The sequence below is a fragment of the Drosophila tropicalis genome, unplaced genomic scaffold (assembly GCF_018151085.1).
Source record: "Drosophila tropicalis isolate 14030-0801.00 unplaced genomic scaffold, ASM1815108v1 contig_859, whole genome shotgun sequence".
Classification (NCBI taxonomy): domain Eukaryota; kingdom Metazoa; phylum Arthropoda; class Insecta; order Diptera; family Drosophilidae; genus Drosophila; species Drosophila tropicalis.
In genome coordinates this window covers 537,867-564,087 of record NW_027173353.1, presented here as the reverse complement: position 1 = coordinate 564,087, position 26,221 = coordinate 537,867, and the positions used below count along the sequence as shown (strand labels likewise).

At 36.1% G+C, this 26,221-nt stretch overlaps 4 protein-coding genes across 4 annotated transcripts; 3 read left to right on the top strand and 1 right to left on the bottom strand.

Moving 5' to 3' along the window:
- Window positions 1–1,657: 1,657 nt before the first annotated feature.
- Pos (Poseidon) lies at window positions 1,658–2,693 on the top strand. The gene is made up of 2 exons (XM_068296447.1): window positions 1,658–2,510; window positions 2,585–2,693. Exons 1-2 carry the CDS (start codon window positions 1,658–1,660, stop codon window positions 2,617–2,619), a joined length of 888 nt encoding a protein of 295 aa, XP_068152548.1. The 3' UTR covers window positions 2,620–2,693.
- Window positions 2,694–9,967: 7,274 nt separating this feature from the next.
- LOC137582481 (uncharacterized) lies at window positions 9,968–10,789 on the top strand. The gene has a single exon (XM_068297049.1). It carries the CDS (start codon window positions 9,981–9,983, stop codon window positions 10,743–10,745), a length of 765 nt encoding a protein of 254 aa, XP_068153150.1. The 5' UTR covers window positions 9,968–9,980; the 3' UTR covers window positions 10,746–10,789.
- Window positions 10,790–13,992: 3,203 nt separating this feature from the next.
- krz (beta-arrestin protein kurtz) lies at window positions 13,993–22,476 on the bottom strand. Its single transcript, XM_068298191.1, has 2 exons — window positions 21,604–22,476; window positions 13,993–19,025 (listed from the first exon to the last, which is right to left on the bottom strand). The coding sequence occupies exons 1-2, from the start codon at window positions 22,217–22,219 to the stop codon at window positions 18,166–18,168; spliced, it is 1,476 nt and encodes a 491-aa protein (XP_068154292.1). The 5' UTR covers window positions 22,220–22,476; the 3' UTR covers window positions 13,993–18,165.
- Window positions 22,477–22,841: 365 nt separating this feature from the next.
- Window positions 22,842–25,155, top strand: mod (modulo). Its single transcript, XM_068298190.1, has 4 exons — window positions 22,842–23,198; window positions 23,285–23,690; window positions 23,756–24,490; window positions 24,611–25,155. Exons 1-4 carry the CDS (start codon window positions 22,971–22,973, stop codon window positions 24,964–24,966), a joined length of 1,725 nt encoding a protein of 574 aa, XP_068154291.1. The 5' UTR covers window positions 22,842–22,970; the 3' UTR covers window positions 24,967–25,155.
- Window positions 25,156–26,221: the final 1,066 nt, after the last annotated feature.

The following is a 26,221-nucleotide window of genomic DNA, read 5'->3' as shown; positions in this document are numbered from 1 at the left end:
CAACCAATTCGAGGAGATGACAAATGTCCGACAACTGGCTTCATTTGTTCAAGGATATATGCATTTTCTCTCATATTTTTGACACACAAGAGTAATATAAACTCTTGGTTAATTAAAGAGTTATACTTTCACCTGAAATTGTTGTGTGTACATAAATATATGGGGTAACATTGAAATCAAACCTTCCAATTAAGCCAATGTGAGGTCAATCATCAAATGAAGATTATTGTAGGTTTAACTAATTTAAGAGTCATCAGAATAACAATTGCCATATCATGAAATTAATGGAAATACATACCAAACGTTTTAAATTTATGGATAGAGATAAAGCGGTAGCCTTACTAAGGCATTTTGATTAACTTACTCTTACAATTAGTTTATACAAATGTATATTCTATTTAATACTTTCAATTGAAGAATCAAGCCATCCGAACCAGCTGTCAAAGAGGACTTTCATGACATCGACTTTAGAATACTCTCGAGCTTTAAACTTTCGAATAGCAACTGCCAATATTGATGAATTTGATCTTTAATGAAGTACAAAAAGTTGTCCTCTTTTCTCTTTTTCACATTTCAAAATTAAGTAAACGATCAAAATAAGAAATGTTGAGTCAATTTGCAAACAAAAACAAGGCATAGGGTATTAATATCAAAAATATATAAGATGTCAGTCCCTAAGAAACCTAATCTACCTCAACTGATAAAATAAATAATGATCTGTTTTGTATTTATTTACAATTCACTAACTCCCCTTGATAAAATAAACATTATAGTCGGCTAATGCTCATCGAATATACTAGACATATGTTTAGTTATAAATATTTGTGTACATACATTATAAACAATTCATTGCCATTTGATATACATTGAAGAGTATACAAAATAGTTCAACTATTCAGTGCAAATGCAAAAACTTGTTGTAAACTGTTAACAAATTGTAAATAGCTTAAACTTAAACTAGTTAAAGTAATCAAAAACTTTCAGTTTTTGTTGTTTTGGTTTTCCCAGTGGACTGAATGCCATGGTTCATTAGAGTTTCAAACATTGTCTCAATTCGCAGCGGCTTTTGTAAATGACTTTAGCAAAGTAAACTCAAAACCGTCATGATAAGAGATAAGATTACTCTTTTAATCTGCCAAAATAATATTAAAATTTAAAGACTTACCTAATTTGAAATTAAAACAAGATTGTCAAGTCACAATTTTAAGGATTGTCCTGACTTATCGATTATTATTATTATTGTAAGGCAACTTTCGATAGTTGCATCTGTCAAAACTGATTACTAAATGATATAAAAGTTTTTCTTCCTTTTTTTTTGACGATTTGTTGACAAGTAACGTGAAACGAGTTAATAAAATTTCTGAAGAAAAAAAAAGGGGTAAAATTTCCACCGATTGTTTGTTGATTTGTTCATTTAAACATTGACGATCAGCAATTTGTGCTTTGTTTTATTTACATTCAATTCGTTGGCTTCGGATTGTAAAATTCATTTCTGCGATATTTGAGATACTTGTCCTAAGTGATTAGCAGACATTGGATTTGTAGTGAAGCTTCAGAAAGCAACTGGCCTCGGTTGTGATACATTTGCTTATTGAGGAGAATTGCCTTCAATTGAATTTAGTGTTAGAAGTTGTTAATTCGTTTCGTAATTTGAAAAATGAGCCAACCAAATCCTGTGGAATCCGAACTCATTTATCAATGGATTGCAAATTTGTGCGACACGGATGAACGTCTTGTTGCCATGCTGGAATTGTTTGAGCGGCGCAGTCAGTTTCCCGGACTGGGTCCATTACTTTGGCATGCCTTTGGTGCTGTGGCTGGGCTATTGCAGGAAGTGATTGCCATCTATCCATCGGTGACGGTCAATGAAATCAACCCAATGCAGTCGCAGCGTGTATGTGCAGCCATTGGTCTATTCCAGACAATTGGCTCACATCCGGATACTGGCTTGCTGCTCCTGCGCTCCCATTTGATGTCGTATTTGATGCCACTACTGAAGATGACACCCCAAACGCTGGCCGTGGAGCATGTACGTCTCTCGGTGCTGGGTGTCGTGTGCGGCATGCTGAAATTGGATTCGGAAGAGATAGTCTGTTTCTTTCTTGGCACAGAGCTAATGCATTTGGTGTTGCGTCACTTTGAGTTGGGTTCCACTATGAGTAAAGTTCTCTCTGGCTTTGTACTGCTTCGCATTCTGGAGCACGATGTGGGACTCAAGTTCGCCTGTCGCTACCAGGCACGACGCCTTCATTTAGTCCATACATTGGTTCGCGTTGTCCATCAAATGACCCTGGAACCAGAGCCGTGTGTATTTAAGCATGTGGTTCGCATTTTTCTACGTCTGGCCGATAATCTGCAAGGACTTGCCCTACTGCAGCGACTAATGCCACAGCAAATACGCAATGGCCACTTTTCTCGCATCAAACTTCCGGGCTATGAGCAAGCACCCATAGATTTGGATGAATTGAACCGTAAAGTGGGTCAGTCACAGGATTCGAATAGGAAAACTGGTAAGTTCTATATCCCCGCAATGGCTAAAAACTTCAAGTGACTATTTCAGTTCAGTGTGAATATTTATTCACAGGTGCTACAGAAAATATCAACTCGAAGACCATCTAATTGGCAATTCGCACTTCAACAAATCCTTACCATATAAGTAATTTCCATATAATACAAATATATATAAAGACATTATCGGAGCATTTGCATCAACATGTAAATTGCATTACCTTTTTTTTTTCTTTGCCACGTATTGAAGGGAGAGGTGAAGATTTGCGTGTTGTTGTTGTTGTTGTTGAAATTGGTGTGAGGGGCCTCAAGCATCTACTTTGGCCCGTAATACAATAAACAGCTCGTAAATATTTTGATACCAATTTTCCAGCGTAATTGACTCAACGGTACTTTGAATGTCAAACAATAAATTCAATTACCAATACATAGCCCGTACTCCCCCCATACACACACATTTTTCACAACCCCTTCCCCATACCCTCGCACAGACACGCATGTCAGTGGGCCAGCCAGGTTTAACCCTAGCCAAAAGGATGAAAAAAAGTAACAGGAGAGGAAAAGCTGAAGGATCCCGAACTGATGGCGTTGTAAAACCAAAGCAAGCGGAAAATCAACGCACAAGTCGATAAACATTTGTATGAACAGCAAAAGCAACCAAACTTTTTCCTCCTTCTTTTTTTGTGGGGGATAGAGGAGCAGGAAATAGTCGAAAATACGTTCGTACATATATGAAAAGGCCAGGGGTTGATGGTTAAAACAATTTCATATAAAAATCAAATGATTCTTGCTGGAGTCTCACAAATAAACAACAACAAAAAAAACCAGCAAATTCTGTAAGCTTGTTTGAGGGGAAGCTAAAGATCATTTACATGCAAGGGATGTAACAAGGCTCCCTGATAAGGTGGAATAAGTAGGCAGAAATTTGATATATATAGCAAACTTATTTGAATATATTTAGAGATCATGAAACATCAGTGAAAGTAACAAGATAAAAATAGGTACACAAAACTCTAATTCATCCAACATTTGCCTCATAAGAAAGAATCGAGCAACATGTTAATGACTATCTTAAGGAATGCCTGGTAAAAGACTCCTCGATTGATTCCTTAAGTGTTAACTACAAAATGGCCTAATCAAAATTCGTATTCTCACCTAGGACTATTAAAGTTTTGTGGCCCAATTTAGCTGTAAGGCTTACACATTTATGTGATAGAAATTGAAATTTATAATCATTTTACTTGGTTAAGGGGGTGACCTGAAAAAAACGAAAGAAAACAACAACAATAGTAACAAGAGTAAGGCAAATGATGACAATAAAGGGGGAGCCAACAGAACAACAATGGCGTAGAGCCTCAAACAATGCAAAATCAATTTAAATTTTCATCTCGCGACCAAAGCGTCAGTGAATGAAGGTGGGGAGGTTGGAAAAAAAATTGAAAATGGGTGAGAAAATCAGTAAAGCAACCGCAATCTTTTACCAAATGGTTGCGAGGGTTTGCATGTGCGTGTGTGTTTGTGTGTGTGTGTGTGTGAGTGAGTGTTGGTGTCTCTGCCGTCAGGCAACTCAATCATAAGTAAATATCTTGCACACACGCTGGAAAAAAAAAAATGTAATAGAAGGGAAAAGGAAAGAAAAACGATGGCAGCAGTGGCAAGCTTATTATGCCCTCGGGTAAAATATAAGCAGGAGCAGGAACGACAGAAGACAGAAGATGTTAGATGGTGTCTGTGGGATGGGGAGGTAAGGGTATATCGGGTTGGCAGGCGAGACACGTTCTAATAGATTTCCAGCCTCTCGCCTTTTGACGTTGGCAGGCCGTACAAGTTACACATGTTGCTTTTGTTTGGCTTCCTGTCACACACACACACACACACACACACACGCATACGCACACTCACGCACTAACATTTGACATGGCATTTTGGTGGCGTTGCCTCAATTTAAGGCCGTAAATCCTTTATTCAATTTTAAGGCATTGAATGCCTAAAAGTATGCAACGCGATAAGCGCGTCGCAAGCGAACACAAAAAATATAAGGAAATAAAAGAAAGCATCCATGGATTTTTAGCGAGCATAAATAATCATTGATTAGAAGTTCAGGGGTTTATGGATGGCATTGCCTTTGATATATTGCCTGAATGTAGTATGTGTGTGTGTATATAGTAAATTTTGTAACCACCCAATCCTCCATCCGTCCTCACACTCGAAACCGCTCTCTAACTTTACCCATCACCATGCAAATGGAAATTATACCATTGGCGTCCAACTGGCAACAATGAAGCGTCCAACTGGCAAATGAATGGCAAATCGAATCGCTGCAATTGACAGCCAAACCTGAATAAAAGACGACACGACAATGACGATGACGATGACGAAGCTGATGATGATGATGCCGTTTTAGCCGGAAGCTGGCACACAACTAATTGGACATCCGTTTTCCGTACGATTATCGAGTCAAGGTAAAAAGGTAAGCTTCGCCCACTTGCTCCACCCATCAACCATTTTACTTCTCACTGAATCTCAGTTCCACGTTTTATTTTTTGTATTTTCCTTTCTAGTTTTGCTGCTGTAAATTTTGTGCCACGCTATTAACGCCACTTTGAGAGCGACCAGGCACGCCAGGAAGCCTGACTCCAGCATCGACTAACTTCCGTGCACCGTGCCCCGCCCCGACCCGCTCAGACGCCTAAACCAAACGTCTATCCAGTTTCTATGGGAATAAACACAAAGGCAACGGCGATGACGAGGACGAGGACGACGCTCCAATTGCCGGTGTCGTTGGCTTTATTTAATTGAAGTCGATTACACAGTTGGATATGGCAGCCAGCTGGCAGCCTCATTAGATCGAGCCATGTCCAATGTCCAAGGTCTCAGGCCAAAGACTAATACCCCACTCTACCAAAGGCCAGTTAATAATCTCGTGCCCATGTTGTGCCTGCTGCTGTGCTGACAGTTTATTATCAAATCGTATGTGCTAAAACTTTCTCAACCCAACATGATTCAACTTCAACTGCAATGCTTCCACTTTAAGCCGCTTAGAAATAGGGATTAAGACAAAGCCTACAACAAAGGCATGGACAAGATCAATGGGCTTTATTATTGACAGCAGCAGCAAAAGCAGTATTAATTCCCCACCTGCCTGCCATCATTCAACTATTTAGTTAAAAACTTTCTCTATGTACCTTGGTGACCACTTCAAAAGTCGCCTTTCAAGTGGTAAGCACTGATTTTTGTTGCTGTTGTTCTTGTCACCTGACTACAAAGTTCACTTCACTTCAGTTGCGAGTGACTCATTAGGAGGTGGCCCGCATAACGAATTCCAAAATGCCAACCCACTGTAAGGCACACTTAAGCTAAATTAAGTTTTGATAATTCCTAATAATCTATTCAAGTAAGTTTCTTCAAAAATGTTTGCTCATTTTCCTGTTTGAATCAAATGAGAATTGAGTTCCCAAGGAATCTTTGTGGTTTTATTTTCATCTTACCCTGAGGTGACCTGAGACTGAAGTGTCTGCCTATTGTTGTGCCCCGCTTACCCTGGCAAACAAACCGTCCCCTCCACCACCCCTTCACCAAACCGCCCTCTTTGCCACCTTGGTGCAAATTGAATTTTGAAATTTTCTTAGATTTGAATTGTTAGATAGCTAGCGACTTAGTTATTAGAAAGAGAAGTTGGAATTGACGGAGGGGGCAGACCTATGTATGTATACACACCAAACACTGCCACAAAAAGTTTTGCGGTTTATCCATTACACACTGAAAAAAAAAAAAAAACAAAATGTAACAAATTCAGTTAAGAGAAGACAATTATTTGAATTGCAAATACATTCCAATATTTAAAAACTAGTTTTCATAAACAAATTCTTTACGTTATTAATCAAACAAATCGTTTAATAATAAACTTTTCCCTTTTTGAATATTTTCAATTTTCAAACTGAGCAAATTTTGTCATCGTTTTTCATTGGAACTTAAGTTTGTGAACCAAATTATGAGCTCTAATAGAAAATGAAGTTATTAAGGAAGGAAAATCTATTGAAATCTAATACTGGAATATCTTATATAATTCTTCAAAACTTTCGCTTATATGTAATACGAACTTGAAAATGATCTATGCACATGAGCTATGCTCTAAAACTTTTTCTTTGGCCATAAACTTTTGTAAGTTCATCATAAAATTTGTGAAAAACGATTACAGAAATTTGCTTAAAAACTTTTAAACATATTTTTCTAGCCGTGTAATGGCTTTGCTTAAAAACTTTTCCAAACCAACTATTGTTGAAAAGTTTTCAATTGAGAATATTAATTTAGTCAATACATGTGGGCGAGCACCTAAGCCCGACTTCAGGACGGGGGACAGCATCAGGAGAGGGGTACAAATACAAGCCAAGGAAACGGTAAAACTTTTCTTGCCACCCAACACAACGTACAAATCCCAACATACAAACAACAACAACAAATAAACGAGAAGCGAAATGAAACCAAAAATGCAGAGGGCAGCTGAGATCACCTTGGGGGTGAAACTTTAAGGAGCCAGCATAATGTGGTTTCTGTGGCACAATTTCGTGTCTATGTAGTTATTCGTGGTTGCCCCTTACCCTTGGAAGCGTTTTTTTGTCTAATTAGCATTGCGTGTATAGCCTTTTTTTGGCTGTGGGCCATATGTGGAATGCCACAAATTAGGTCTGCCAATAGAATGTGACCCAACTACCTCTAAGGACATGTACGAGTATGTATGTATATTGTATATATAACAATAATGCGGTCAGTTGTCACTTTGATGTGAGTATTACAAAAAAAAAAAAGAGAGGAAAAATGGAAATGTATTTGCAATGCGGGTATGTGTGTGTGTGTGCGCTTAGCCGCGAGGGCACTCCAACTCCAACTCGAGTTCAAGCTGCTTGTGCTTCATGCTTCATGTTGTCCAGCCGCTTGTAGTCCTGCAGGGAATTAGCATACCCACATCATCAGAGGGCAGGTCCAGACCAGGTTATGAACATTGCGCTCATCATCAATAGCCTCCGGACAACGATGGCAGAAGCACTACCTCCATCACCAGATGTTTCATCTCCCCCACCCCACGTCCAACTCGAGCTTATTCCATTGAAATTTGTGTCCGAAAAGTGTTTTTTGTTCCCGCTACGTTTGGTTTTGCTTTTTCTTCTTTTTTTTTTTTTTTTGTTTCTTCTGGCATTTGCATGGCAAAAATGAAACGGAAAACGTATTCATGGTCAACGTTCTGTTCTTCGAGTTGTACTACATTCAAACTCCATTCAATCACACACACACACACACACACCCACACTCACACATACACATGTTGCCGCTGCTACCGTTGCCGTTACCTGAGCCAAGGTCTATTCTGGGGTTGCGGGTGGGCGTCTTTTGCCCAGCGGTCACAACTGTCCATAGCAGGTGCAGCTGCATCAGCATCAGCATCAGCTTTGTTTCACCATGTGTGTGGACCAAGCAGAAGCGTGTATGTAACCAGTTTCCGGTCCGACGCACAGCATCCCCAAAACAACACGAGAAAAGAAAGCACTGGCGCTTGCAGTAAATTGAACTTTTGCATTTGAAGTGTTTGTATCTTCAAACACAGAGAGCAAAACCTTCCACTACAATCAAATCAATGAAAACTGTTGAAACAAAGGCATCCAAAATAATACCTAGAAGACATACAACAACAATGCTAAATGACAAAACAAAAACAAACCCCCACAACAACAAAAAAAATCAAATACTTCCACATATATCGAGATTTTGCCATCAAAAGGTAGAAATAAAAATGCGTTTTGTGCCTCCGTAGAAAGAAGCAAAAACTATGAAGAACAAAAGCAAAGAAAAAAGAAATTCCACTTCTTTGGGACTTACAAGAGCTTCTATTCTACAACCCACAGACCAACTCACCCACTCACATTGCCAACTAATTCGTCCACTGTGACGTCTAAAAATCATTTCCAAATAACAAGAAGAAAACTAAAAAAAATTAAAGAAAAAAAATTAAAGAGAAAAAGTGCTACACTCTAAAAGCATCATCGAACAGAGAGAACATTAAAAGCACACATTAGGGGCTGGGGATCGTCTTAGCTCACAAGAATTTTTGAAGCCACACAGGCGGATCTAGTGCACTTCCGACTCTTGAACTGAAAATTTCTTGTCATTTTTAGGTAAACTAGAATTAGCAATTCAATTAAATTCAATAATCAATCAAACGAAACATTACTGACACTTCAAAGACCGAAATAAATTCATTAATATTTTTGAAACTAAATTTTAAAAACTCATTGACACTTTACGAAATAATTATGTGAAAAATTGATATAATTTTTGATGTCGTTTTAAGGAATATTACAATAAACTAATCTATTCTACTACTTCTTGTTAAAACTGAAAATTATCCAACATCATATTATTAATAAAAGTTTGTTTTTCCTCATTCATAACAAAATCTTTACAAAATTTTTAGATTTTTCAAAAATGATAAACAAAAACAGTTAAATACAAATTTCCTTTACAAAGACACTAAAAAAAAGTATTAATATAAAAGTATCCATAGGTAAATGCAAGTGAAAACCTAAAAATATAAAATAATAATATATAAATTAATGATATTTTTATAGCATAGTAAATATCTACCTTGACTTCTACCACGAATATCTCACAATCAGAAGCTCCGTATGACTTTTTTATCATTTCACTGATAAATAATAGATTCAATTAAACAATAAACAAAACATTAAGTCAATATATTTGATTATACATTTCGGTTTCTTAGCATTTTGTTTGTTAGTGATAAGAGACAAAACAGAATTGGAAAATTGCTATATTCATTTTTCATCTGATTCACACTTGTCTATAGGGTAATCTATTTGCTTTCAATTCTGACAAATCCAAAGAAATTCTCTACAAAATGTCCAAAAATCATTTGGGATTAAATTGTGTAACATTTTGTTTTTACGCTAAGGGCATAAAATGAAATGGGCAAAGAGAAACAGGCAAAAGAGGATATTTCAATTTTTTGCTTTGTTTTCCACCGAGCTTTATCTTCAGTCACCTGGTTGAATATGTAATGAACAAGCAACAAACAACATTCCGGGAACTAAGCAGCTCAACGAGGCCTAATCAATAATTGTTTAGGCCATTCGAGGGAATTCGTTTGATAAGAGCATAAGAAGTTTTCCCATTAAACACATTAAGTTGGCTTGAGCGATGGATCGTGCCAAGAGGCAAAAGTGAATCACAGGTCAGAACCCCCTTGTAATCAAACATGTGAGTCAGCCAAAAGAGCAAAAGTGAAAATGGGCAAGGGATTGTCGCGTGGCTATTTAATCATGATGGCAAATGGCAATCTATCATGGGACTGCAGTGTAATTTTTTCCACTTTTTTTTTGTAAATACTAGATAACAATAATGTATAAAAGGTGCGATACTTGGCCGTAAACGATCAGAGTTCTCGAAGCAAGCAATTCGAAATGGTATCAAAGTTTCTACTAATTACGGCCCTCTTGGTCGCCACTGCCAGTGCCACACCCATTACCATTGGTACAGGCGTCAATTTTGGACAGGCCCTGACCAAGTTCCTGAACGCCTTCAAAGGTATTATGCCTTGCGGCTATGCTGCCGAAGGTATTCCAGTCCTGGCCCCTCTGGTCACTGATTTCCAATCCTTCAGCTATGTATCGGACAATGACTACAGCATTTCGGGCAATGTGAGCAACATTAGCATTATTGGCCTGAATAACTTCCAGATTATTAGCGGCTCCTTCGATGCCAGCTCTCAACATGCCACATTCGATATGATCTTCCCGGAAATTCAAATTCTCGGTGCCTACGAAGTGGAGGGCTTTATCAGCATTGGCGGCATTCATTTGCCCATCAACCAAAACTCCCTGCTCAATGAGAAATTGCAAGATTTGCGTTTTGTGGGCAGCTATACCCTTGCCTCTACCAATTCTTCGGGCTTGCAGCTTACTGATGTGAAAATTGAAATCTACTTGGGTGACTTCAAGCTCGAAAACTGGAATTCATTGTGGAGCGTAGCCGCCAATGAGTTTGTCAACGAGTACGGCAGTGCCTTCCTTAACTATGCCATTGCTGAATATCGTGGAGATATTGGCGATCTGTACAGTCAATTGGTTATGTCCCAATACAACAAGCTGTTGGCCAATGTGAATCTAAGCCAGGTGATTGATTTCCTGCTTACCCAAGCTAAAAAATGGGAAGGCGCCGATTGTTAGACTGTCGTTTATATAACTAAATAAATATCAACTGAGCAAAGCAATTTTAATACTTCTGTGTTGAGTCTGATCTTTTATTTGAATAGAAGTGATCTATAAAGATAACAGTGAGTAGAGGTTTTAGGCTTTAAATATAAAATACAAAATGGCATAGGTAAAATTCTCAATCAGAATTTCTGATTTTCTATGCACTTGCAATTTAAAATTTAGTCAAGTTGTTAATGTACTTTTTGCATTATTGAGAGGGGAATACATGAAATGTTAAACCATTTGCCATAATTACGATAATGAGTCCATCGAGGCAGCAAGAGCCGAGGTCAGGGAGCTAACAATGCGCATTCTCTGCAAGTCTGTAATGTTCCATAAATCTCAATTAAAATTCAACAAAATTGTAAATCAAACCATCAGTTGAGGCATTGCCCCTGTGTTGCAACAGTCTTGCTGTTTTTGTTGTTCTTGTTGTTGTTGTAATCGGCTTAAGTAACTCACAGCAACATAGCGACGGAAACCGGAAATGAAAACCATACAGTGTGCAAAGCGCGAAGGAAGGCAAAAGCAAGACCAGTCCAGACCAGTGCCAGAATCAGAATCAGAACCAGAACCATGACCAAAACCAGAACCAGGCAGTCGTGGCAAGTCTGGGTTGGGGTCAGGCGGACAACTTCCGTTTGTGTTGTCCGCCTTTGGAATTTTTTTCGTTTTTTTTTTAGCTCAACACAAACACATTCAAACATATATATGTATAGGTAGAGCTGGCCCACCCATATAAGGAAAAACGAGAAAGGCTACACAACTACATAGCATTTGGGAAGGAAACACGGCTCTTAAGCTGCACCGGAAATGAAGAATTGTTGCTCGAGTCCCTGCGACAATTCCAGTGGTTCTAGTAGCAGCAGCAGGTTGACTGACTGGCACATCACCCAAGACAAGGCAAGGCCACAATGAATCACCCAAAAATATAGTCAGTTTTTAAGTGCTCATAATGGGGTGGGGTACGCAGTAGGGTTGAGGGTGTTTAAGGTAGCAATATGACAGCAAATGGCTTTTTCACATTGCGGTTTTCCGCCCGTTTGCCTCAACAGAGCAACAGAGACCCAATTCCCATCGCCCCGCCAACCAGCCAACTATACTACACAGTTTCGTCAGGCAAACCATTCGTCTACATCCGCTCCCAAATGTCTAAACCGCCAGGACCTACCAGCCTTCTATCCTCTCAGTTGTCTCTCCCTCACTCTCTGTCTCACAAGTCCATTGTGCATTAATCAATTATTCATGTAGTGGAAAATGCATAAATAATAAATCTAGGTAGATATTTACCTTTTACCCTCCAAACTCCCCTACTCTGAAATGGATCTAAAGGAAAGATTCCATCGTTTCTAAGAATACAAAAAATGATGTAACGTTATGTTTAAAATCAATATATTCTCTACTACTTTTACTTGGTTCAAAACATATTTAATGAACTAGACAGAAAGCTAATTGCTTTTTCGTTTTCGTTCCGTGCTTAAATTTTGTCCTTCTCTTAAAGACATTCGAAAAGTGTCAATCGATGTAACGAAAGGAATTTGCAGCTGAAAATCTGATGAAAAGGACATACCAACAAAATGGAGAAAGAAAGAAAAGAATATTTAGTAAATTTCTACTCAAATCTGAGATTTTACCTATAAAACTTGTCAAATTTTGATAACCAAGAACGATTCTACCTCCCCGGCTAGAATCATAAGCTACATACATTCGTCATTAATGGTGAGGATCTATACTTTAAACACTTATAAATGATATCCCAAAACAATAAAAGATATATTTAAAGAAGTAAATTAAGATTTTATCTAATGAATGATTTGTTAACTAAAATAATGAATACTATAAATAATCGATCTTCCAACAAAAAAACACCCTTTTAAATAGTATTAATACCCTTAAACTTTTAATATTATTTGTTAAGTTTAATTACTTTTTTTTCCCACAAAATTAAAACCTAAGAATTAAGTTTGAAAATTATTTGGAAAATATTAATCAATATTAGTTTTTATTTTAATCGATCACAAAAATGTCGCGATAAATAAAATATCAATTGTCTAGCTGATTTAACCAGAAAAACTAACACACATATCTCATATACATTTATGTTATCAAAGCTTTTTTCTCAGAAACAAATTAAAAGCATTTTAGATATCTAATTACTAATTACAGTGCTGGACTAAGTCAACATGTGGCCTTAGCTATACCAGAAAAAAATTAAATAAAATATAGATTTTCGGAGTTTTCATGGAAATTATAAGATCACTTTTAAACATTGGAAAGTTTGAAATAAATTCTCTATTATATGCTCTATTTTTTCATTGGCTTCCTTGAAAGGATAACTCGATAGTTAATGGTCATGAGACCTTTTCCGCAAAGCGAAGAGTTTTTGACAATTATTTAATATTTTTCAAATTTAAAGATCATTCTTGGCCACCGGCCAGTAACATGCTAATGCTGCTAGATGGCTAATTCTTATACTCTGTGAACCTATTTTGATTGCATGTTTTTTTTAGATTGAAATATAGATTTTTGACTGCTTAAAGATTTGATGACAATTTAGAAACATTTATAGCTAAAGTAACTATTGTTTATACTAGAATATATAAATAGAATTTTCCGCTGCCGAATTCTTTTTTTAGTTTTTCGACTAGTTTTAAATCTTCTCTTCCATTTCAGCACTTGAAAATAAATATATGAAATACTTTCTCATTATGAAACAGACCATCCTCTACAGTATTTAATAGTATATAATAGTCAATTTTTTCTCTGAAAATTTAACTTTTACTGAAAATATATTTAATAAATTGTTTTCTTTAATTACAAACCTCGCAAATGTACGATTTTTTGTATTCTTATGTTTGTTTTTCATTCATTTTTATTGCATAATTGTTTGATAGTTTACATTTACATTCGAACTGCTTATGTAAACAGGACTTAAATAGAAAAAGAATGGAAAAAAAAACACAAATAAAAAAAGAATACACATATTTTCGCAACAAAAATATCTCATGCAATTGATTAACTTTAGTAAAAGAGAAATAATAATAATTATAACAAGAATTGTTATGAAAACAAATTGATGAAACAACGTGGACAATTCGCCAATGAAATTTCAATTGATTTGCCAGGATTAGGATTGCATATGCAATAATATAGAGAGAGATTTTGATTAATTATTTTATTGGACACATTTCGATAAGCGGCAATAATAATAAAGTAATCATTTATTTATGTATAAATAGTTTATTGTTGATGTTAACATAGAACTATTAGGTGATTTTGTTTTTAATTTTGTGTTTTTGTTTTTGTTTCTGTTTTGTTTTGTTTTAAAGCTTTGGGACCTGACAATGACAACTAATTGCAACTGGCCCAATTTTTGATGCCTATTCATGGCAGCTAACAATATTCATCGAAATTCAATTCATTTGTTCTTATTCTGCAATAATTTTGTTTATTTATTTTGTTTTCATTGAATTTCGTATTTAACATTTAAACAAGTACAACATTCAATCATTCAATCCAGCATGCATACACACAGACAGACACGCATACATACATACATACATATTAGGTAGGCATTCATTTCTTTCAATATCTTTGTTCGCTCATTTCACGTGTGGGTTAGTTAGATTTGTTTCATCTCGCAAGTTGTTTTTTTCTTAATACATACATTGGTTAATAGTCCTGCATGGAAATACATATCATTAATCATATTTATTCTTTTGTAAGGAATTAGGACAAATACTGAAATTGTTGCGTAACTCTTTCTATTCTCAATCTCTCTCCAATTACTTCTCTTTATGAGCACCTATCAAATCTCTTTTATGATTTTTAAGACAATTTTCATTGTTTATGGAACACGTTTAATCAAAATTCTTTATGTAGACTCTAAATAATCTTTGTTTGTTCTTAAAAATTATGCTAAAATCAAAGTTTCATATTGCAATTAGGTTTTATAATTTAAAAAATTACATTTAAAATAGTCATATGTAAAAATACATATAGATTAAAAACTTTAGATTTCAAAACAAAAATAAAAAATTTTACAAAACGATTGAAAATTGCGTAAAACTGAGCTTGTTGTCAATATATTGAACCTCATATCCAAGACCTCGATTACAAAATGTAATCTTTATCATTTGGAGACTCTATTGATCAATTATCTGATAATGATACAAATCGAATTTATTTCAACACGATTTCGAAATCGAAGGTAAGGGAAAAGTGTTATCTAGAAGCTATTTTTAATTACAATCGTTTTTCTTTTCTTATACAACTCATTTATAGATAAAGTTGGATTATTATTAAAATAAATGGCTTAAATATATATTATTGAGAAATATACAAAATAAGTTTCATAATGCAGAAGAAAGAAAGTAGAGAGAAAGAGAGAAGTAGAGAGAGAGTTACTTATCGAAAATCTAAACCATTTCAATTGAATTACAATACTTTTTGCCGTATTGAACAGATAGATATAGAAGTTACTACATATATACATATGTAGTCATGCAGGTCTCTATTTATATATTGTATGTTGTATATACATATAAGTATTGGTATTTTCTGTTTCGCTAGGTACATGTTAACATACACATAGAAATGGTATTTAGCATTCATGACAATCGTGGGGAACGTGGGGAATGAGGGAGGAGGAAAAGGTGGCTAGGCAACAGCTCATAATGTCTAATATCTAATATGTATATCATTAAATCTATGTAATTTACATATACATATTCATATACATATATATATGTATGTGTGTATATATATATATTAAACATTTATCAAATTGAATGCATTTTGGTACCAGACAAAAATGTACTTCAAAAATAAAATTAATTTTCTTTTCATTTTCGGGGTTTGGTATTTAACTTTTTCTTCTATTCAGTTGCTTTATATATATATCTATATATACGTGTGTGTGGGTGTAAGTATGTATTTTTCATTTTGTATTTACCTTTGTTTTTTTCTTCTCATATATAAAATTTAATATAAAAAACATTAAATATAATGTTGATAAATATGCTTTCATATATATTTAGATATACTCATGTATTCATTTTAATAAGCTGATTTTGTGGGACAATTCAATTAATTTTATACTATACACACACTAACACACACACACACATTGCTATATATAATTATACAGTCAGAACTTATTAAATGCTTTATTAATATTAACATTTATATATCGCATCATTTTAGATGTCTATATAAATTCAATTACATCAATTTCAATCGCCCTATGTGTGTGTGTGTGTATGTGAATTTGCACATTTATAATATTAATTTTACAATTTATAATTTTTTATATTAAAATCATTCTAACATACAAATATATATATATTTAAGATTTATGTATTGGGCGTTATAAAAATGCATTTAAAACATCATTTTGCAATTGATTACTAAAACAAATTCGAGCACATTTATTCGGGTTTTTTTTATGTAAGGTATATCTAAAAATTCTAAACTGAATTATCGGATACATATATATATCTTCTTGTTTTACTTAAAACTTATATTAGAATTAAACGAATTCATAATGCATTTCGTTCAAATGTCACTCAAATCAGAACAAAGAGGAACCAATTTCTTATAATTCACATACTAATCATTTCGTTTCCCAAATTTCGTTTCACAATGCCAATTCAATTAACCTTATCTATATCCATATACATATAGTGTGCATACATGTATATATATATATAGCTGATGTAAAGACACAGAACAACATTCGTTTTAGTGAAGCTTTTTCGCATAATTTTAGTTAGGTAATATGTAAATTTCGATTCGTTTTGCTTACAATAATTTCAATTTATTTCATTTGTTGTGGTTGTTGCTGCTGCTGTTGTTGTTTAAAACAACAATTTATTGATTTCTTGTTTTCTCTTTTTTTTCAGTTTTGTAATTTTACATTAAACTTATTCATCATTACATTTAGTCATACATATGTATGTATATATATATATATATATGTATATTTATCTGTTTATTTGTTGTATTTAACTAAAAGTGTGGGTGTGTGTGTGTGTTGTTCTGTAAGTGTATATGGGTGCGGTTTGTGTGTGTGTGTGAACTTACAGAAACTTATTTTCATTTAAAGCTTGTCAAACATTGCAAATTATACAAAAGAAAAACTTGTCTAAAGAAAACTAGTCAATTACAATTCGTTAGCCAAATCTCAATGCTTAAATCAAATATTTCTACGAGAGTATATACGAGATACTCTGTAGTTCCTAACGATCTTTTATTTTATACAGAGCTTTTGATTTTCTTTCTTGTGCTAAATCTTTATCAACAAATAATAATCACCAAGCTGGTATATCATAATTAAAGCCTTCTGATTGCAAATCGAATAAGGAATTTGATTTGCTTTCATCATTAGCTCTAAAGCATAGATTGAATCTCTGTTAAATAGATTGAATATAGTTTTTGGCAATCCAAATGCATTTCACTTCTTGTAAAATCTTTTATATATTACATTTAGTTTACTTGACGCTTCTTTCTGAACATTTTCGAATCGCAATTGAAAAACAATTCTCTTCTTTAACTAAATTATGTGCTGACTAACAAAGTTTTGCGCGTTGATTAACAAATTTGAGCTTCATCAAAAGAAAAAAAACAATACAAAAGGTAATATATAAAAATTAATGGCATAAATTAATTGAATTGGATTCTTGTGCATTAATCAACTGTTGCAGGCTTCTTCAAGTTGTGTGTGGATCTGTTTGTCTGTGTGTGTGTGTATTAAGTGTTTGTGTTTTTTTTTTTTTTGGTGTGTATTTGTTAAACAATTTCACATTTTAAAATTCGTACACTTCCAGCTTAAACACTATTAGATACTAGAACGTATGGCCTACACGTAGTTAATGTATGTATATCAATAGCTACATATGCATTAATATGTATATATATATATATATATGTATATTGGTAACTATTTATTATTTGTGGCTATTGTATAAAAAAACTTTACACTTAACACATCGCGTTCTGCGCGTTTACATCGAACGTTATCATACAAAATGCCATAACTAAACATATACATATACGTATCTATATATATATATATATATGCCGAGCTGTTTTCTCTATCGATTTGCAGGACTGCGCAAAAACTTTGAACAAATTCTCTTGCGGAAATGTTTAAATGTTGGTCAAATTATTGAAAATAAAAGTGTAAAAAAATTAGTTTTTGTTTTTGCAAAAGTTTCTAGCCGGCATTACAAATCGATATTGTTTACAATTCGGATATATCTTTTTGTTGGATTTTTGTTTTTATTTGTTTCTTTAAATTGGACATCAAATGTTGGTTGTGCATCCCATTGTTGGCATTTTCCATGCCGCGAAAACAAAGTCTGGATGAAGATGGAGTTGTTTTGGAGAGCGTTTAGGCCTCCGTTTCGGCACCCTTGAGACGCAATCGAGCAAAATCCTCGAAAATAATATCATCGTCTTGCGCCTCATCATCGTCCAGCTGTATGAGATTGGTGGTTGTAGGCACATCTGTGGGCGCCTGTTGGGCTGCTCCTCCGCCTGCTGCACCGCCGCCCGTCTCATTGCCATCGCCCAAATTGAGTAATGGCGCTGCCAAACTTGCCCTAGGCGATCTTTCACCCAGCAGCGGATGCTCCTCCTCTTCGGGTTTTGGATGCATTAGCGTAAATGGCAATTCAGCCACCAAATCGCCACCAAGCAGCGGTGAACTGATCAATAACTTAACCTTGACTTTATAGTGCACCATTATGCCCAGACTTTCACGCTGAGCTGGATTGGTGATCAGTGTACTGGACGCCAGATTTGTATCCTCGTGCTTTAGCTGACCATCCAGAGCCAATCCCCATTTATCCTTATTGTTGGCCAGCAGGGGGCATAGCTCAAAGACTTTGGAGAGCGTAAAACCCGGTGCCACCGTGCAGCCATCCTCGGATTCAATCTCAGCCACCACAGACTTGTATTGGGCCGTTGAGAAGAGGCAAATGTCGGCAAATTGTCGCACACAAACCTTAATTTTCTTAACAGTGCGATTGGAATTATTGGCCACATGAACATTCACCGATATCTTCTCGCCATGATGATATAGCTCCTTATCCAGGCTGGCTTCCAAATGTATTTTATTCGGTTTCATCATAAACTCCTTGCTAACCTCTATCGAGGGCTGTTCACCGGCCTTGGATGGTGCATACATAACCTTCCTTATGGTTAATCTCACCGAGTTGCGTTTGTGTGGTTTGTCCTCGACATGTTCACCTAAAGACGGAAATTTCCATAATTAGTAATGGCAATTCAACAAGTTGAGTAATAATCCAACAAATATATGAATATGACGTAATGAATGAAAGTGACTTTGTTTTGGGGGTGTGTCAAGCCAGTGCGTCATAGACAGATTGTATCTTTCTCCCTCCCTCGCTTTCAGCTGGTCTCGTCTGCTCGGCTTTCTGAGGCTGCGGGCATAGCAACGCCATGAGTCACTCAGTCACATAGTCGTCAGTCAGTCACTCCAGTTATCAACTCAATGAATTCCATAAATTTTTAAAAAGGCGTTCTGTATGACTTGGGAATTTGGGTTATGTGCTAAATATAAACTTGATCGTCAAAAGCAAGAAGAAAGCCATTAGCAAACATTTAAGAATTTCAGAATTATTTTTAATGCAATGAGCTTTCCATTTCTTTCTGGAGCTCATAAATCGTTCGTTCCCTTCTGGAATGATGGTTGACTTGTTGGGATTAATTGGGCAAGGGATGACGGGGGTCGGCTATACAGCTTAATTGTTTATGTGGAAAACATGGCAGCAACAGCAGCGCCTCAGACAAGCACATTAAATAAACAAATCAACAAAACAGCAGACGGGCCAAGTAAATAAAATATCTTGCCAAAAGTAAGTAGCAGATCAGTTCAGAGGTGAAGGAGAAGCAGAGACTTTTCCACCCCATCCACATCTACTCTCATCGTTTATGCGAACAACTATATTTTTGTAGCTTTTCTAAAGAAATTATATCTACTACATATGTATGTACATATGTCCATATACACAACTTATAAACATTTATGGGGAATGTATCTACATACATATATAGTAGATACAAACATATACATATGTGTATCTATAATGTGTGTATACATTACGTTCATTCAATTCAATGCATTTTTGCCTCTTTTTTTAAATATTTTTTGAATGGCCCACCCAAAACGCCAATTGGATTTGGGTTTTCTTTTCATTAATCTCTTTATGGCAATGCGCGCCAGATAAGATACAACAACGAATGGCCACAGTGGTCACTAAATTTCATTTTCATCCTCATAAACAAGAAAACCCTTAATATACTTTTTATTTTTAATCATTTTTGTGGTAATTCAATTACTTTAATTATTCATAATATTTTAAATCTCTAAATAATTATTCGTATAATTGTTTAACTAGCTTTCTGTGGGAACGAAATTAGCTTTGTCATGATTTTGCTTTTAATGCTTAAGTTTAATCAAGTCTGATGATGCGATTGCAAAGCTTTTAATCAAAATGTATAAGTTACATAAATCTTTCTCAGTCTTTACTAATATAATATCAGACTTTAAGGTAGAAACTTAACATAGCAACAATATTATTTTTAATACTTTTAAAGTCCAAGATATATTCATGAAACGTTGCTTTATATAAGGGTTTTTTTTACTACAAGACTTTTTTATTGATCTACGATTCTATAGCTATATAAATCCTGAATTGGAATATAAAACAGTAGCAGTTAGGTTTTGAATACAACTATAACATGATGTAAAAAGTATATAAGAAGTGTTTAATGAATGATTGAAATTCCTACATCTACATGAAGAATATGAGATAGTGAAATCAGATGAAAAATCAAATTAAACATATAAATAGCTCATTTCTAAACAGAGAAAGCTATTTCATAAGAATTTCCGATAGTGGAAAAGACCTTTGACTGACTGAACTGTAACCTCGGACAGAGATTCCTAATGCGATGCTAAAACTGTTTGGCATTTCCTTTAGAAGTTTTTCAAGGTTTTTTTGGGTAAAAGTGACCACTGTGCTTTAAAGCATACGTCAACATTGCCGGGGTAATAAAACCACCAAAAATTAACGTACAAAAGCAAAGTCAAAGCCAAATAGATTATAGCCAGCACACCAATGGAGTGCTCTCCCTCTTTTGTCGCTCCCTATCTCTGCTTCCCCTGGAGCTGGCAGCAAGCAAGATAGCCACATACAAATGGAAGCACTTGGTGGCTTGATGGGGGAGGGTGGCAGGGAGGAGCAGGCGGGCGCTTTTGGTTAAGTGCGCGTGCGAAAAGCAAATATGCGCGCATAACTCCCATAAATCGCAGCCGAAAAAAATGTTGTTGTTCGTATTTTATTGCAAAATTGGGAAAATCAAAGTTTTTTAGGCAGTGAGTAAAAAAGCTTATTTAAGCGAAAAATAAAATTAACAAAAAGTATTTAATTTTTCCAAGAATCACATTTCGAAAGGGTAGACAATAACCAGGGACAGAGAGACGAGGGGAGCGCAGCGCATAATGGCAACTGCGACGCGGCGCCTAATTAAAGCAACAACAACAATGTCGAATTCCAATTAGAAGCGTCGAATTCCAATTAGGTGGCCGCTGCGTCATCAAACTACAATGACATTTTGCGCAGTCCGCGGCATAGCCCCGGACCCGGGGATTAATTAACCCGCGTGACACACACAAACACACACACATAGAATCACTTACATACACAAGTACACAGATGGAGATACAGATACATCAATGATTTTGACTTTGAGTCAAGTCACAGCCCCCAATATGGTCATTCCATATGGTCCAATCACTTACCCACAAATGCTTTCAGCTCATAGTCAACGCCACAGGATTTACCCACATCTCCTGGTGCCGGTTGCAATGACACCGATGCTGGACAATAGGGTGGAACTTCGAAATAAAATGGATGAGCATTTGGTCCCAGTTTCTTGATCAGACGCTCTTGCAGTCGTGTCATTGGTCGATCTAGCTGCATGGGTGGATAGATTTGTTCGTGGGCCAAATATAAATCCTTGCGGAATGTTAAACCCAATACATCCAAATCCTCACGACCATAACGAAAGGCAGCCAACACTTGGCCAAATACTTTACGCTCCTTCACATACTCGGGATCAATAAATACAACACCATCGATGGGATCCACATGGGTGACATGATCGACAAAATCTCGTTTACCCAAATATACGGTGATTTTGCCATTCGATGAGCTCTTCTTGAAGACTCGAGTGGCCTGTCGCCGGGAACTGGCATCGCCGCCCCCGTCATCTAATCCACCACCAGCACCACCTGCTATGCCGCCTATCTTACTGGCAGTCGCCTGTGATTGTGCTGTGCCGCTGCCGTTTCCATTGCCATTGCCTGTTGTTTCTCCAGTAGCAGATCCTGCCGCACCCGCACCGTTTGTGTTCATTTTCTGTTTTGAGTCGTCTTCCTCGTCTTCGTCGTCGTTGTGGTCGTCGTCCTTTGGCTGCGTCGTTGTGTTGTTGTTGTTGTTGCTGCTACTGATAATCCCTATCTCTCTCGCACACACGCACACAAGCCAAGCCAACAGCACACACTCTACTCTCTTTGTTTTAGAAAGAACTTTTAACTAAGCAATTTTAATTTTTTTTATGTGTATCTGGGCCGCATTATTGTATTGCGGTGAATTTCACATTCTTTGTATTGTGGTGACTATAAAAATATTGTGCTAAAGCGCCATCTATCTGAAAAGCACCTGCAATAGCAACAATGGAAGCGTTCCTCGTCACATGTAGGGAATATTAATCGATACTGCTCAAATGGAGAGAAACATTAAAAAACATATATGAAATTGCCATTTGAGGTCAAAAGCAAAAGAAAAGAGGAATTTTTTAATGACTTCAAACCGATACACGAGTTTTATCTGCTCAATATGCGCTCATTTAATCACAAATAAATGCTGCTGAAGGTGTCCGATTTTGAGGGTGCTTGGTTTATGTAACCTGCCTGAGTGAGTACTCAATTTGAGTTATCTTCTCTGCGTTGGTCACACTGGGTGCCGTCATTTATTTCCACGTGCGTTTCTTTAGAATATTTTACCGCAAACCACGCGTTGTTGAGTCTCTCTCTTCTCGCTTTCAAACTCGGTTTATAATATTAAGTTGTGCATCAATTCCTTGCTTTTTTAACAAATTAACAAAATGGCACTTAAGAAAGTAGCAGCAGCTTCCAAGCAGGTGAAAAAGCAGCAGCCAGTTGCCAAGCCTAATAAACGCGGCCCCAAAGCCAAGGCTTTAGATGAAGAGGTGGTGGCCACACAGACGCCAACCAAAAAGGGCAAAAAGCAACCAATTCCACAAGCGGAACCCAGTGATGAGGAATCCGAAGCCAGTGAGGAAGAGAATGGTGTTGATGCAAGTGACTCCGAGGTTAGTATTAATATTTTCCAAGTGTGACAAAACACAAAAAACTCAACAAACCGCGTGTTTTTTTTTTTTTTTTTTTTTTTGCTTAGGGCGAGGAGGAAGGTGCAGAAGGGTTGATTGATTCTCAAGCTGAAGAGGATGATGATGAGGATGATGATGATGATGAGGATGACGATGATGGTGAGGCTAATGTTACTAAGCCAATCGCTGCCAGTGATGATGATGAATCCGATTCGGATGATGAGGAGGAAGATGATGAAGAGGAGCCAGGTCAAATTAAGCCAATCAAAAAAACCCAGCAAGCCGATTCGGATGATGAGGCTCCAGTTGAGGCGCCCATTGCCAAGAAAGAAAAGAAAGTATCTAAGAAGGACAAAGAATCTAAAGAAGAAGAAGAAGTTGCCAAGAAGGGCGGAATTCCCAAAATTCCACTTGCCAGAATACCTAAAGAGACGCCCTCGAATCAAGTTGTCTTTGTCACTAACTTACCCTCTGGTAAGGTTTATTTATAATTTTTTTAATTTTTAACACTAATTGCATTTTATCCATGTCTTGTATAGAATTCAAGCACATCGATTTAGTTGCCTTGTTCACTAAATTCGGACCCATCTCGGTGATCAATCGTATAAAGTCCCAATCTGGTGGTGGTCACGTGAAAATTGCCTTCGAGACAGCCGAAGGAGCTTCTGCCGCTTTGGACGCCAAGCCAAAAGCTTTAACCCTTAATGACAATGTGTTGGTCGTATCACGCCCATTCACCAAAGTGGACAAGATGGCCTTATCCGTTGTGGTCGGCCTTTTTGGGCCCATGACCAGCAGGAATGATTTGCATGAATACTTTGCAAAATGCGGTGAAATTGATAGTATAGCTCTGACTAAAAATAATATTTATCCACAAGCATACATTCGTTTCAAGACTGCCGAAGCGAAAGACAATGCGCTCAAATTGCACAGCACTGAACTAAATAATCGTTTTATTACGGTGAGGGACGACGTGCAACTCAAGGTATCAAAAACCTCAGAATGTACCTTGACCGTCCTGAATCCAAACAAAATTGAATCCTACAATGCTAATGCTGTTGAGAAGATATTCAAGAAACACGGCGAGATAGCTAGCATCGATCTTCTCTGCACGGCAGCAATATTCGCCTTTGTTACCTTCAAAGAAGGTGCTGGTGCCCAGAAAGCCCTGACTGCTTTGAATAATAAAACTGTTGGCGATCTAGAGTTGAAGATTTTGCCTTATACTCATCAGACCTCGCCACGTACCATTTTGATTAAAAATTTGGCCAAAGGTAAGTTTAGACCGTTTCATTATATTTCTTTAATATTGGTAACAAAATTCCTAAAATGTTATCATGTCTGCCATTTTATTTTTTATTTACTTCTTTCTTAACATTTCTTTTATTTTTTAGAAGTTTCTCAGGCCGATTTGGAGGCCTTGTTCAGCAAATCCGGTGAAATTGAGAGCATTCAGATGTTGAACTTTGGAGCACAAATCAAATTTAAAACCGATGACGGTTTCTGCAAATCTTTCCTTTTCAATGATTTTGAGGTGGCCAATCAACCAATCTTCATTGAACCGCACTCAATGAGCAAAATGAGATGGATAAACAAGGCCAGGGCTGAGAGTGGTCAACAAAATAAATTCAATAATAAATATAATAAATTCGCCAACAGCAATGGCAAACCATTCAATAAGCGTCCGGCGCAGCACAACGGCAGTGGAGGAGGAATGGCCCAACTGTTCAAAAAGGCCAGGAAATTTTAATAAGTTTTTGTTTTAGAGATTAACAAACAAACGTATAAAACTACATATATAATATATACATTCATATATTACGTTGCCAATGCAAATGATGAAAAATGCATCGGTCTTATAGTTTCTAAGTCTTTTGCTGTATTTGAATAATTTACAACATGCAAATTAAAGAGAAAATCAAATGCTAAATGTAAACAACATTGTGACTATTCAGCAAACACCTTTCGCTTATAAATTCTTTGTTTGACCAAATTCGAGAAATTGCTGAAAACTCGTTGGAGATATATGTACATACATGAGAACAAATTGCAAATTTACAGCACGTACACAAATGGTTGTGTGTGTGTGTGTGTATAACACACATCTCCTCCTTCTATTTACTTTTACTGGCCCAAAATGATTCATTACACTTGGCGCACTTGGACCTCAGATGATTCATACCAGCCAAGTCATCAAGCGCACGCAAACACTACATTTCATCTTCATCGTTCTTTCGTTGGCCGCTCCCATTGTGCCCAATGCAAAAGGCCACTAACCAAACCAACCGACTAGTCCGTCCACTACGGGGTGTGCCATAATTAGCGCAATTCACCGAACGCTCCTTTTGGGTAAAGGAAGAAATGCACTAATGTGGCTCAGTTGTTGGTTAAAGTGCTCCTCTAGGTGCCGCTTGCTGAGAGCATCAACAAATATAACCACAAATGATTGATTAAATGCATTTAGCTCCCTCTGCTGGGTCAAACAGCATGACAATTCTTTATTAATTCATTATACAGTCATCAAATAATTTTCTTGGTATTATAAACTTTCAAATATTTTATATCTCAAAACTCAAAATTGCCAGCTGTCAATTCTAGACACGCTTTCTCATTTGCTTTGTTTATCTATATACACTAAACATTCTCTTTTGTCCTCTAAAGAATATGATCAAATCTATCATGATGATATGGTAATAAAATTTAAATTTCATATATTGGTCAAGCACTATTTCTTAACGGGCTTCAAATTATAATGCAACTTTAATCATCTGAATCTTAATCTTAAATAATTAAACATGAAACTGCTTGGAGTAGTTAAATTCATTTCATAAATGTGTAATTGAAAATCAAAAAATAAAATAACCTAATAATAAACTACATATATCTCGTAAAGTAATCAAATACTGTCGTAGAATATTAATAAAATGTAAAGAATTTTACCAATATATAAGATTTGAAATCGTAATTTCTTAATAAAAATTCATTAATTAGTATTTCAAGCCAAT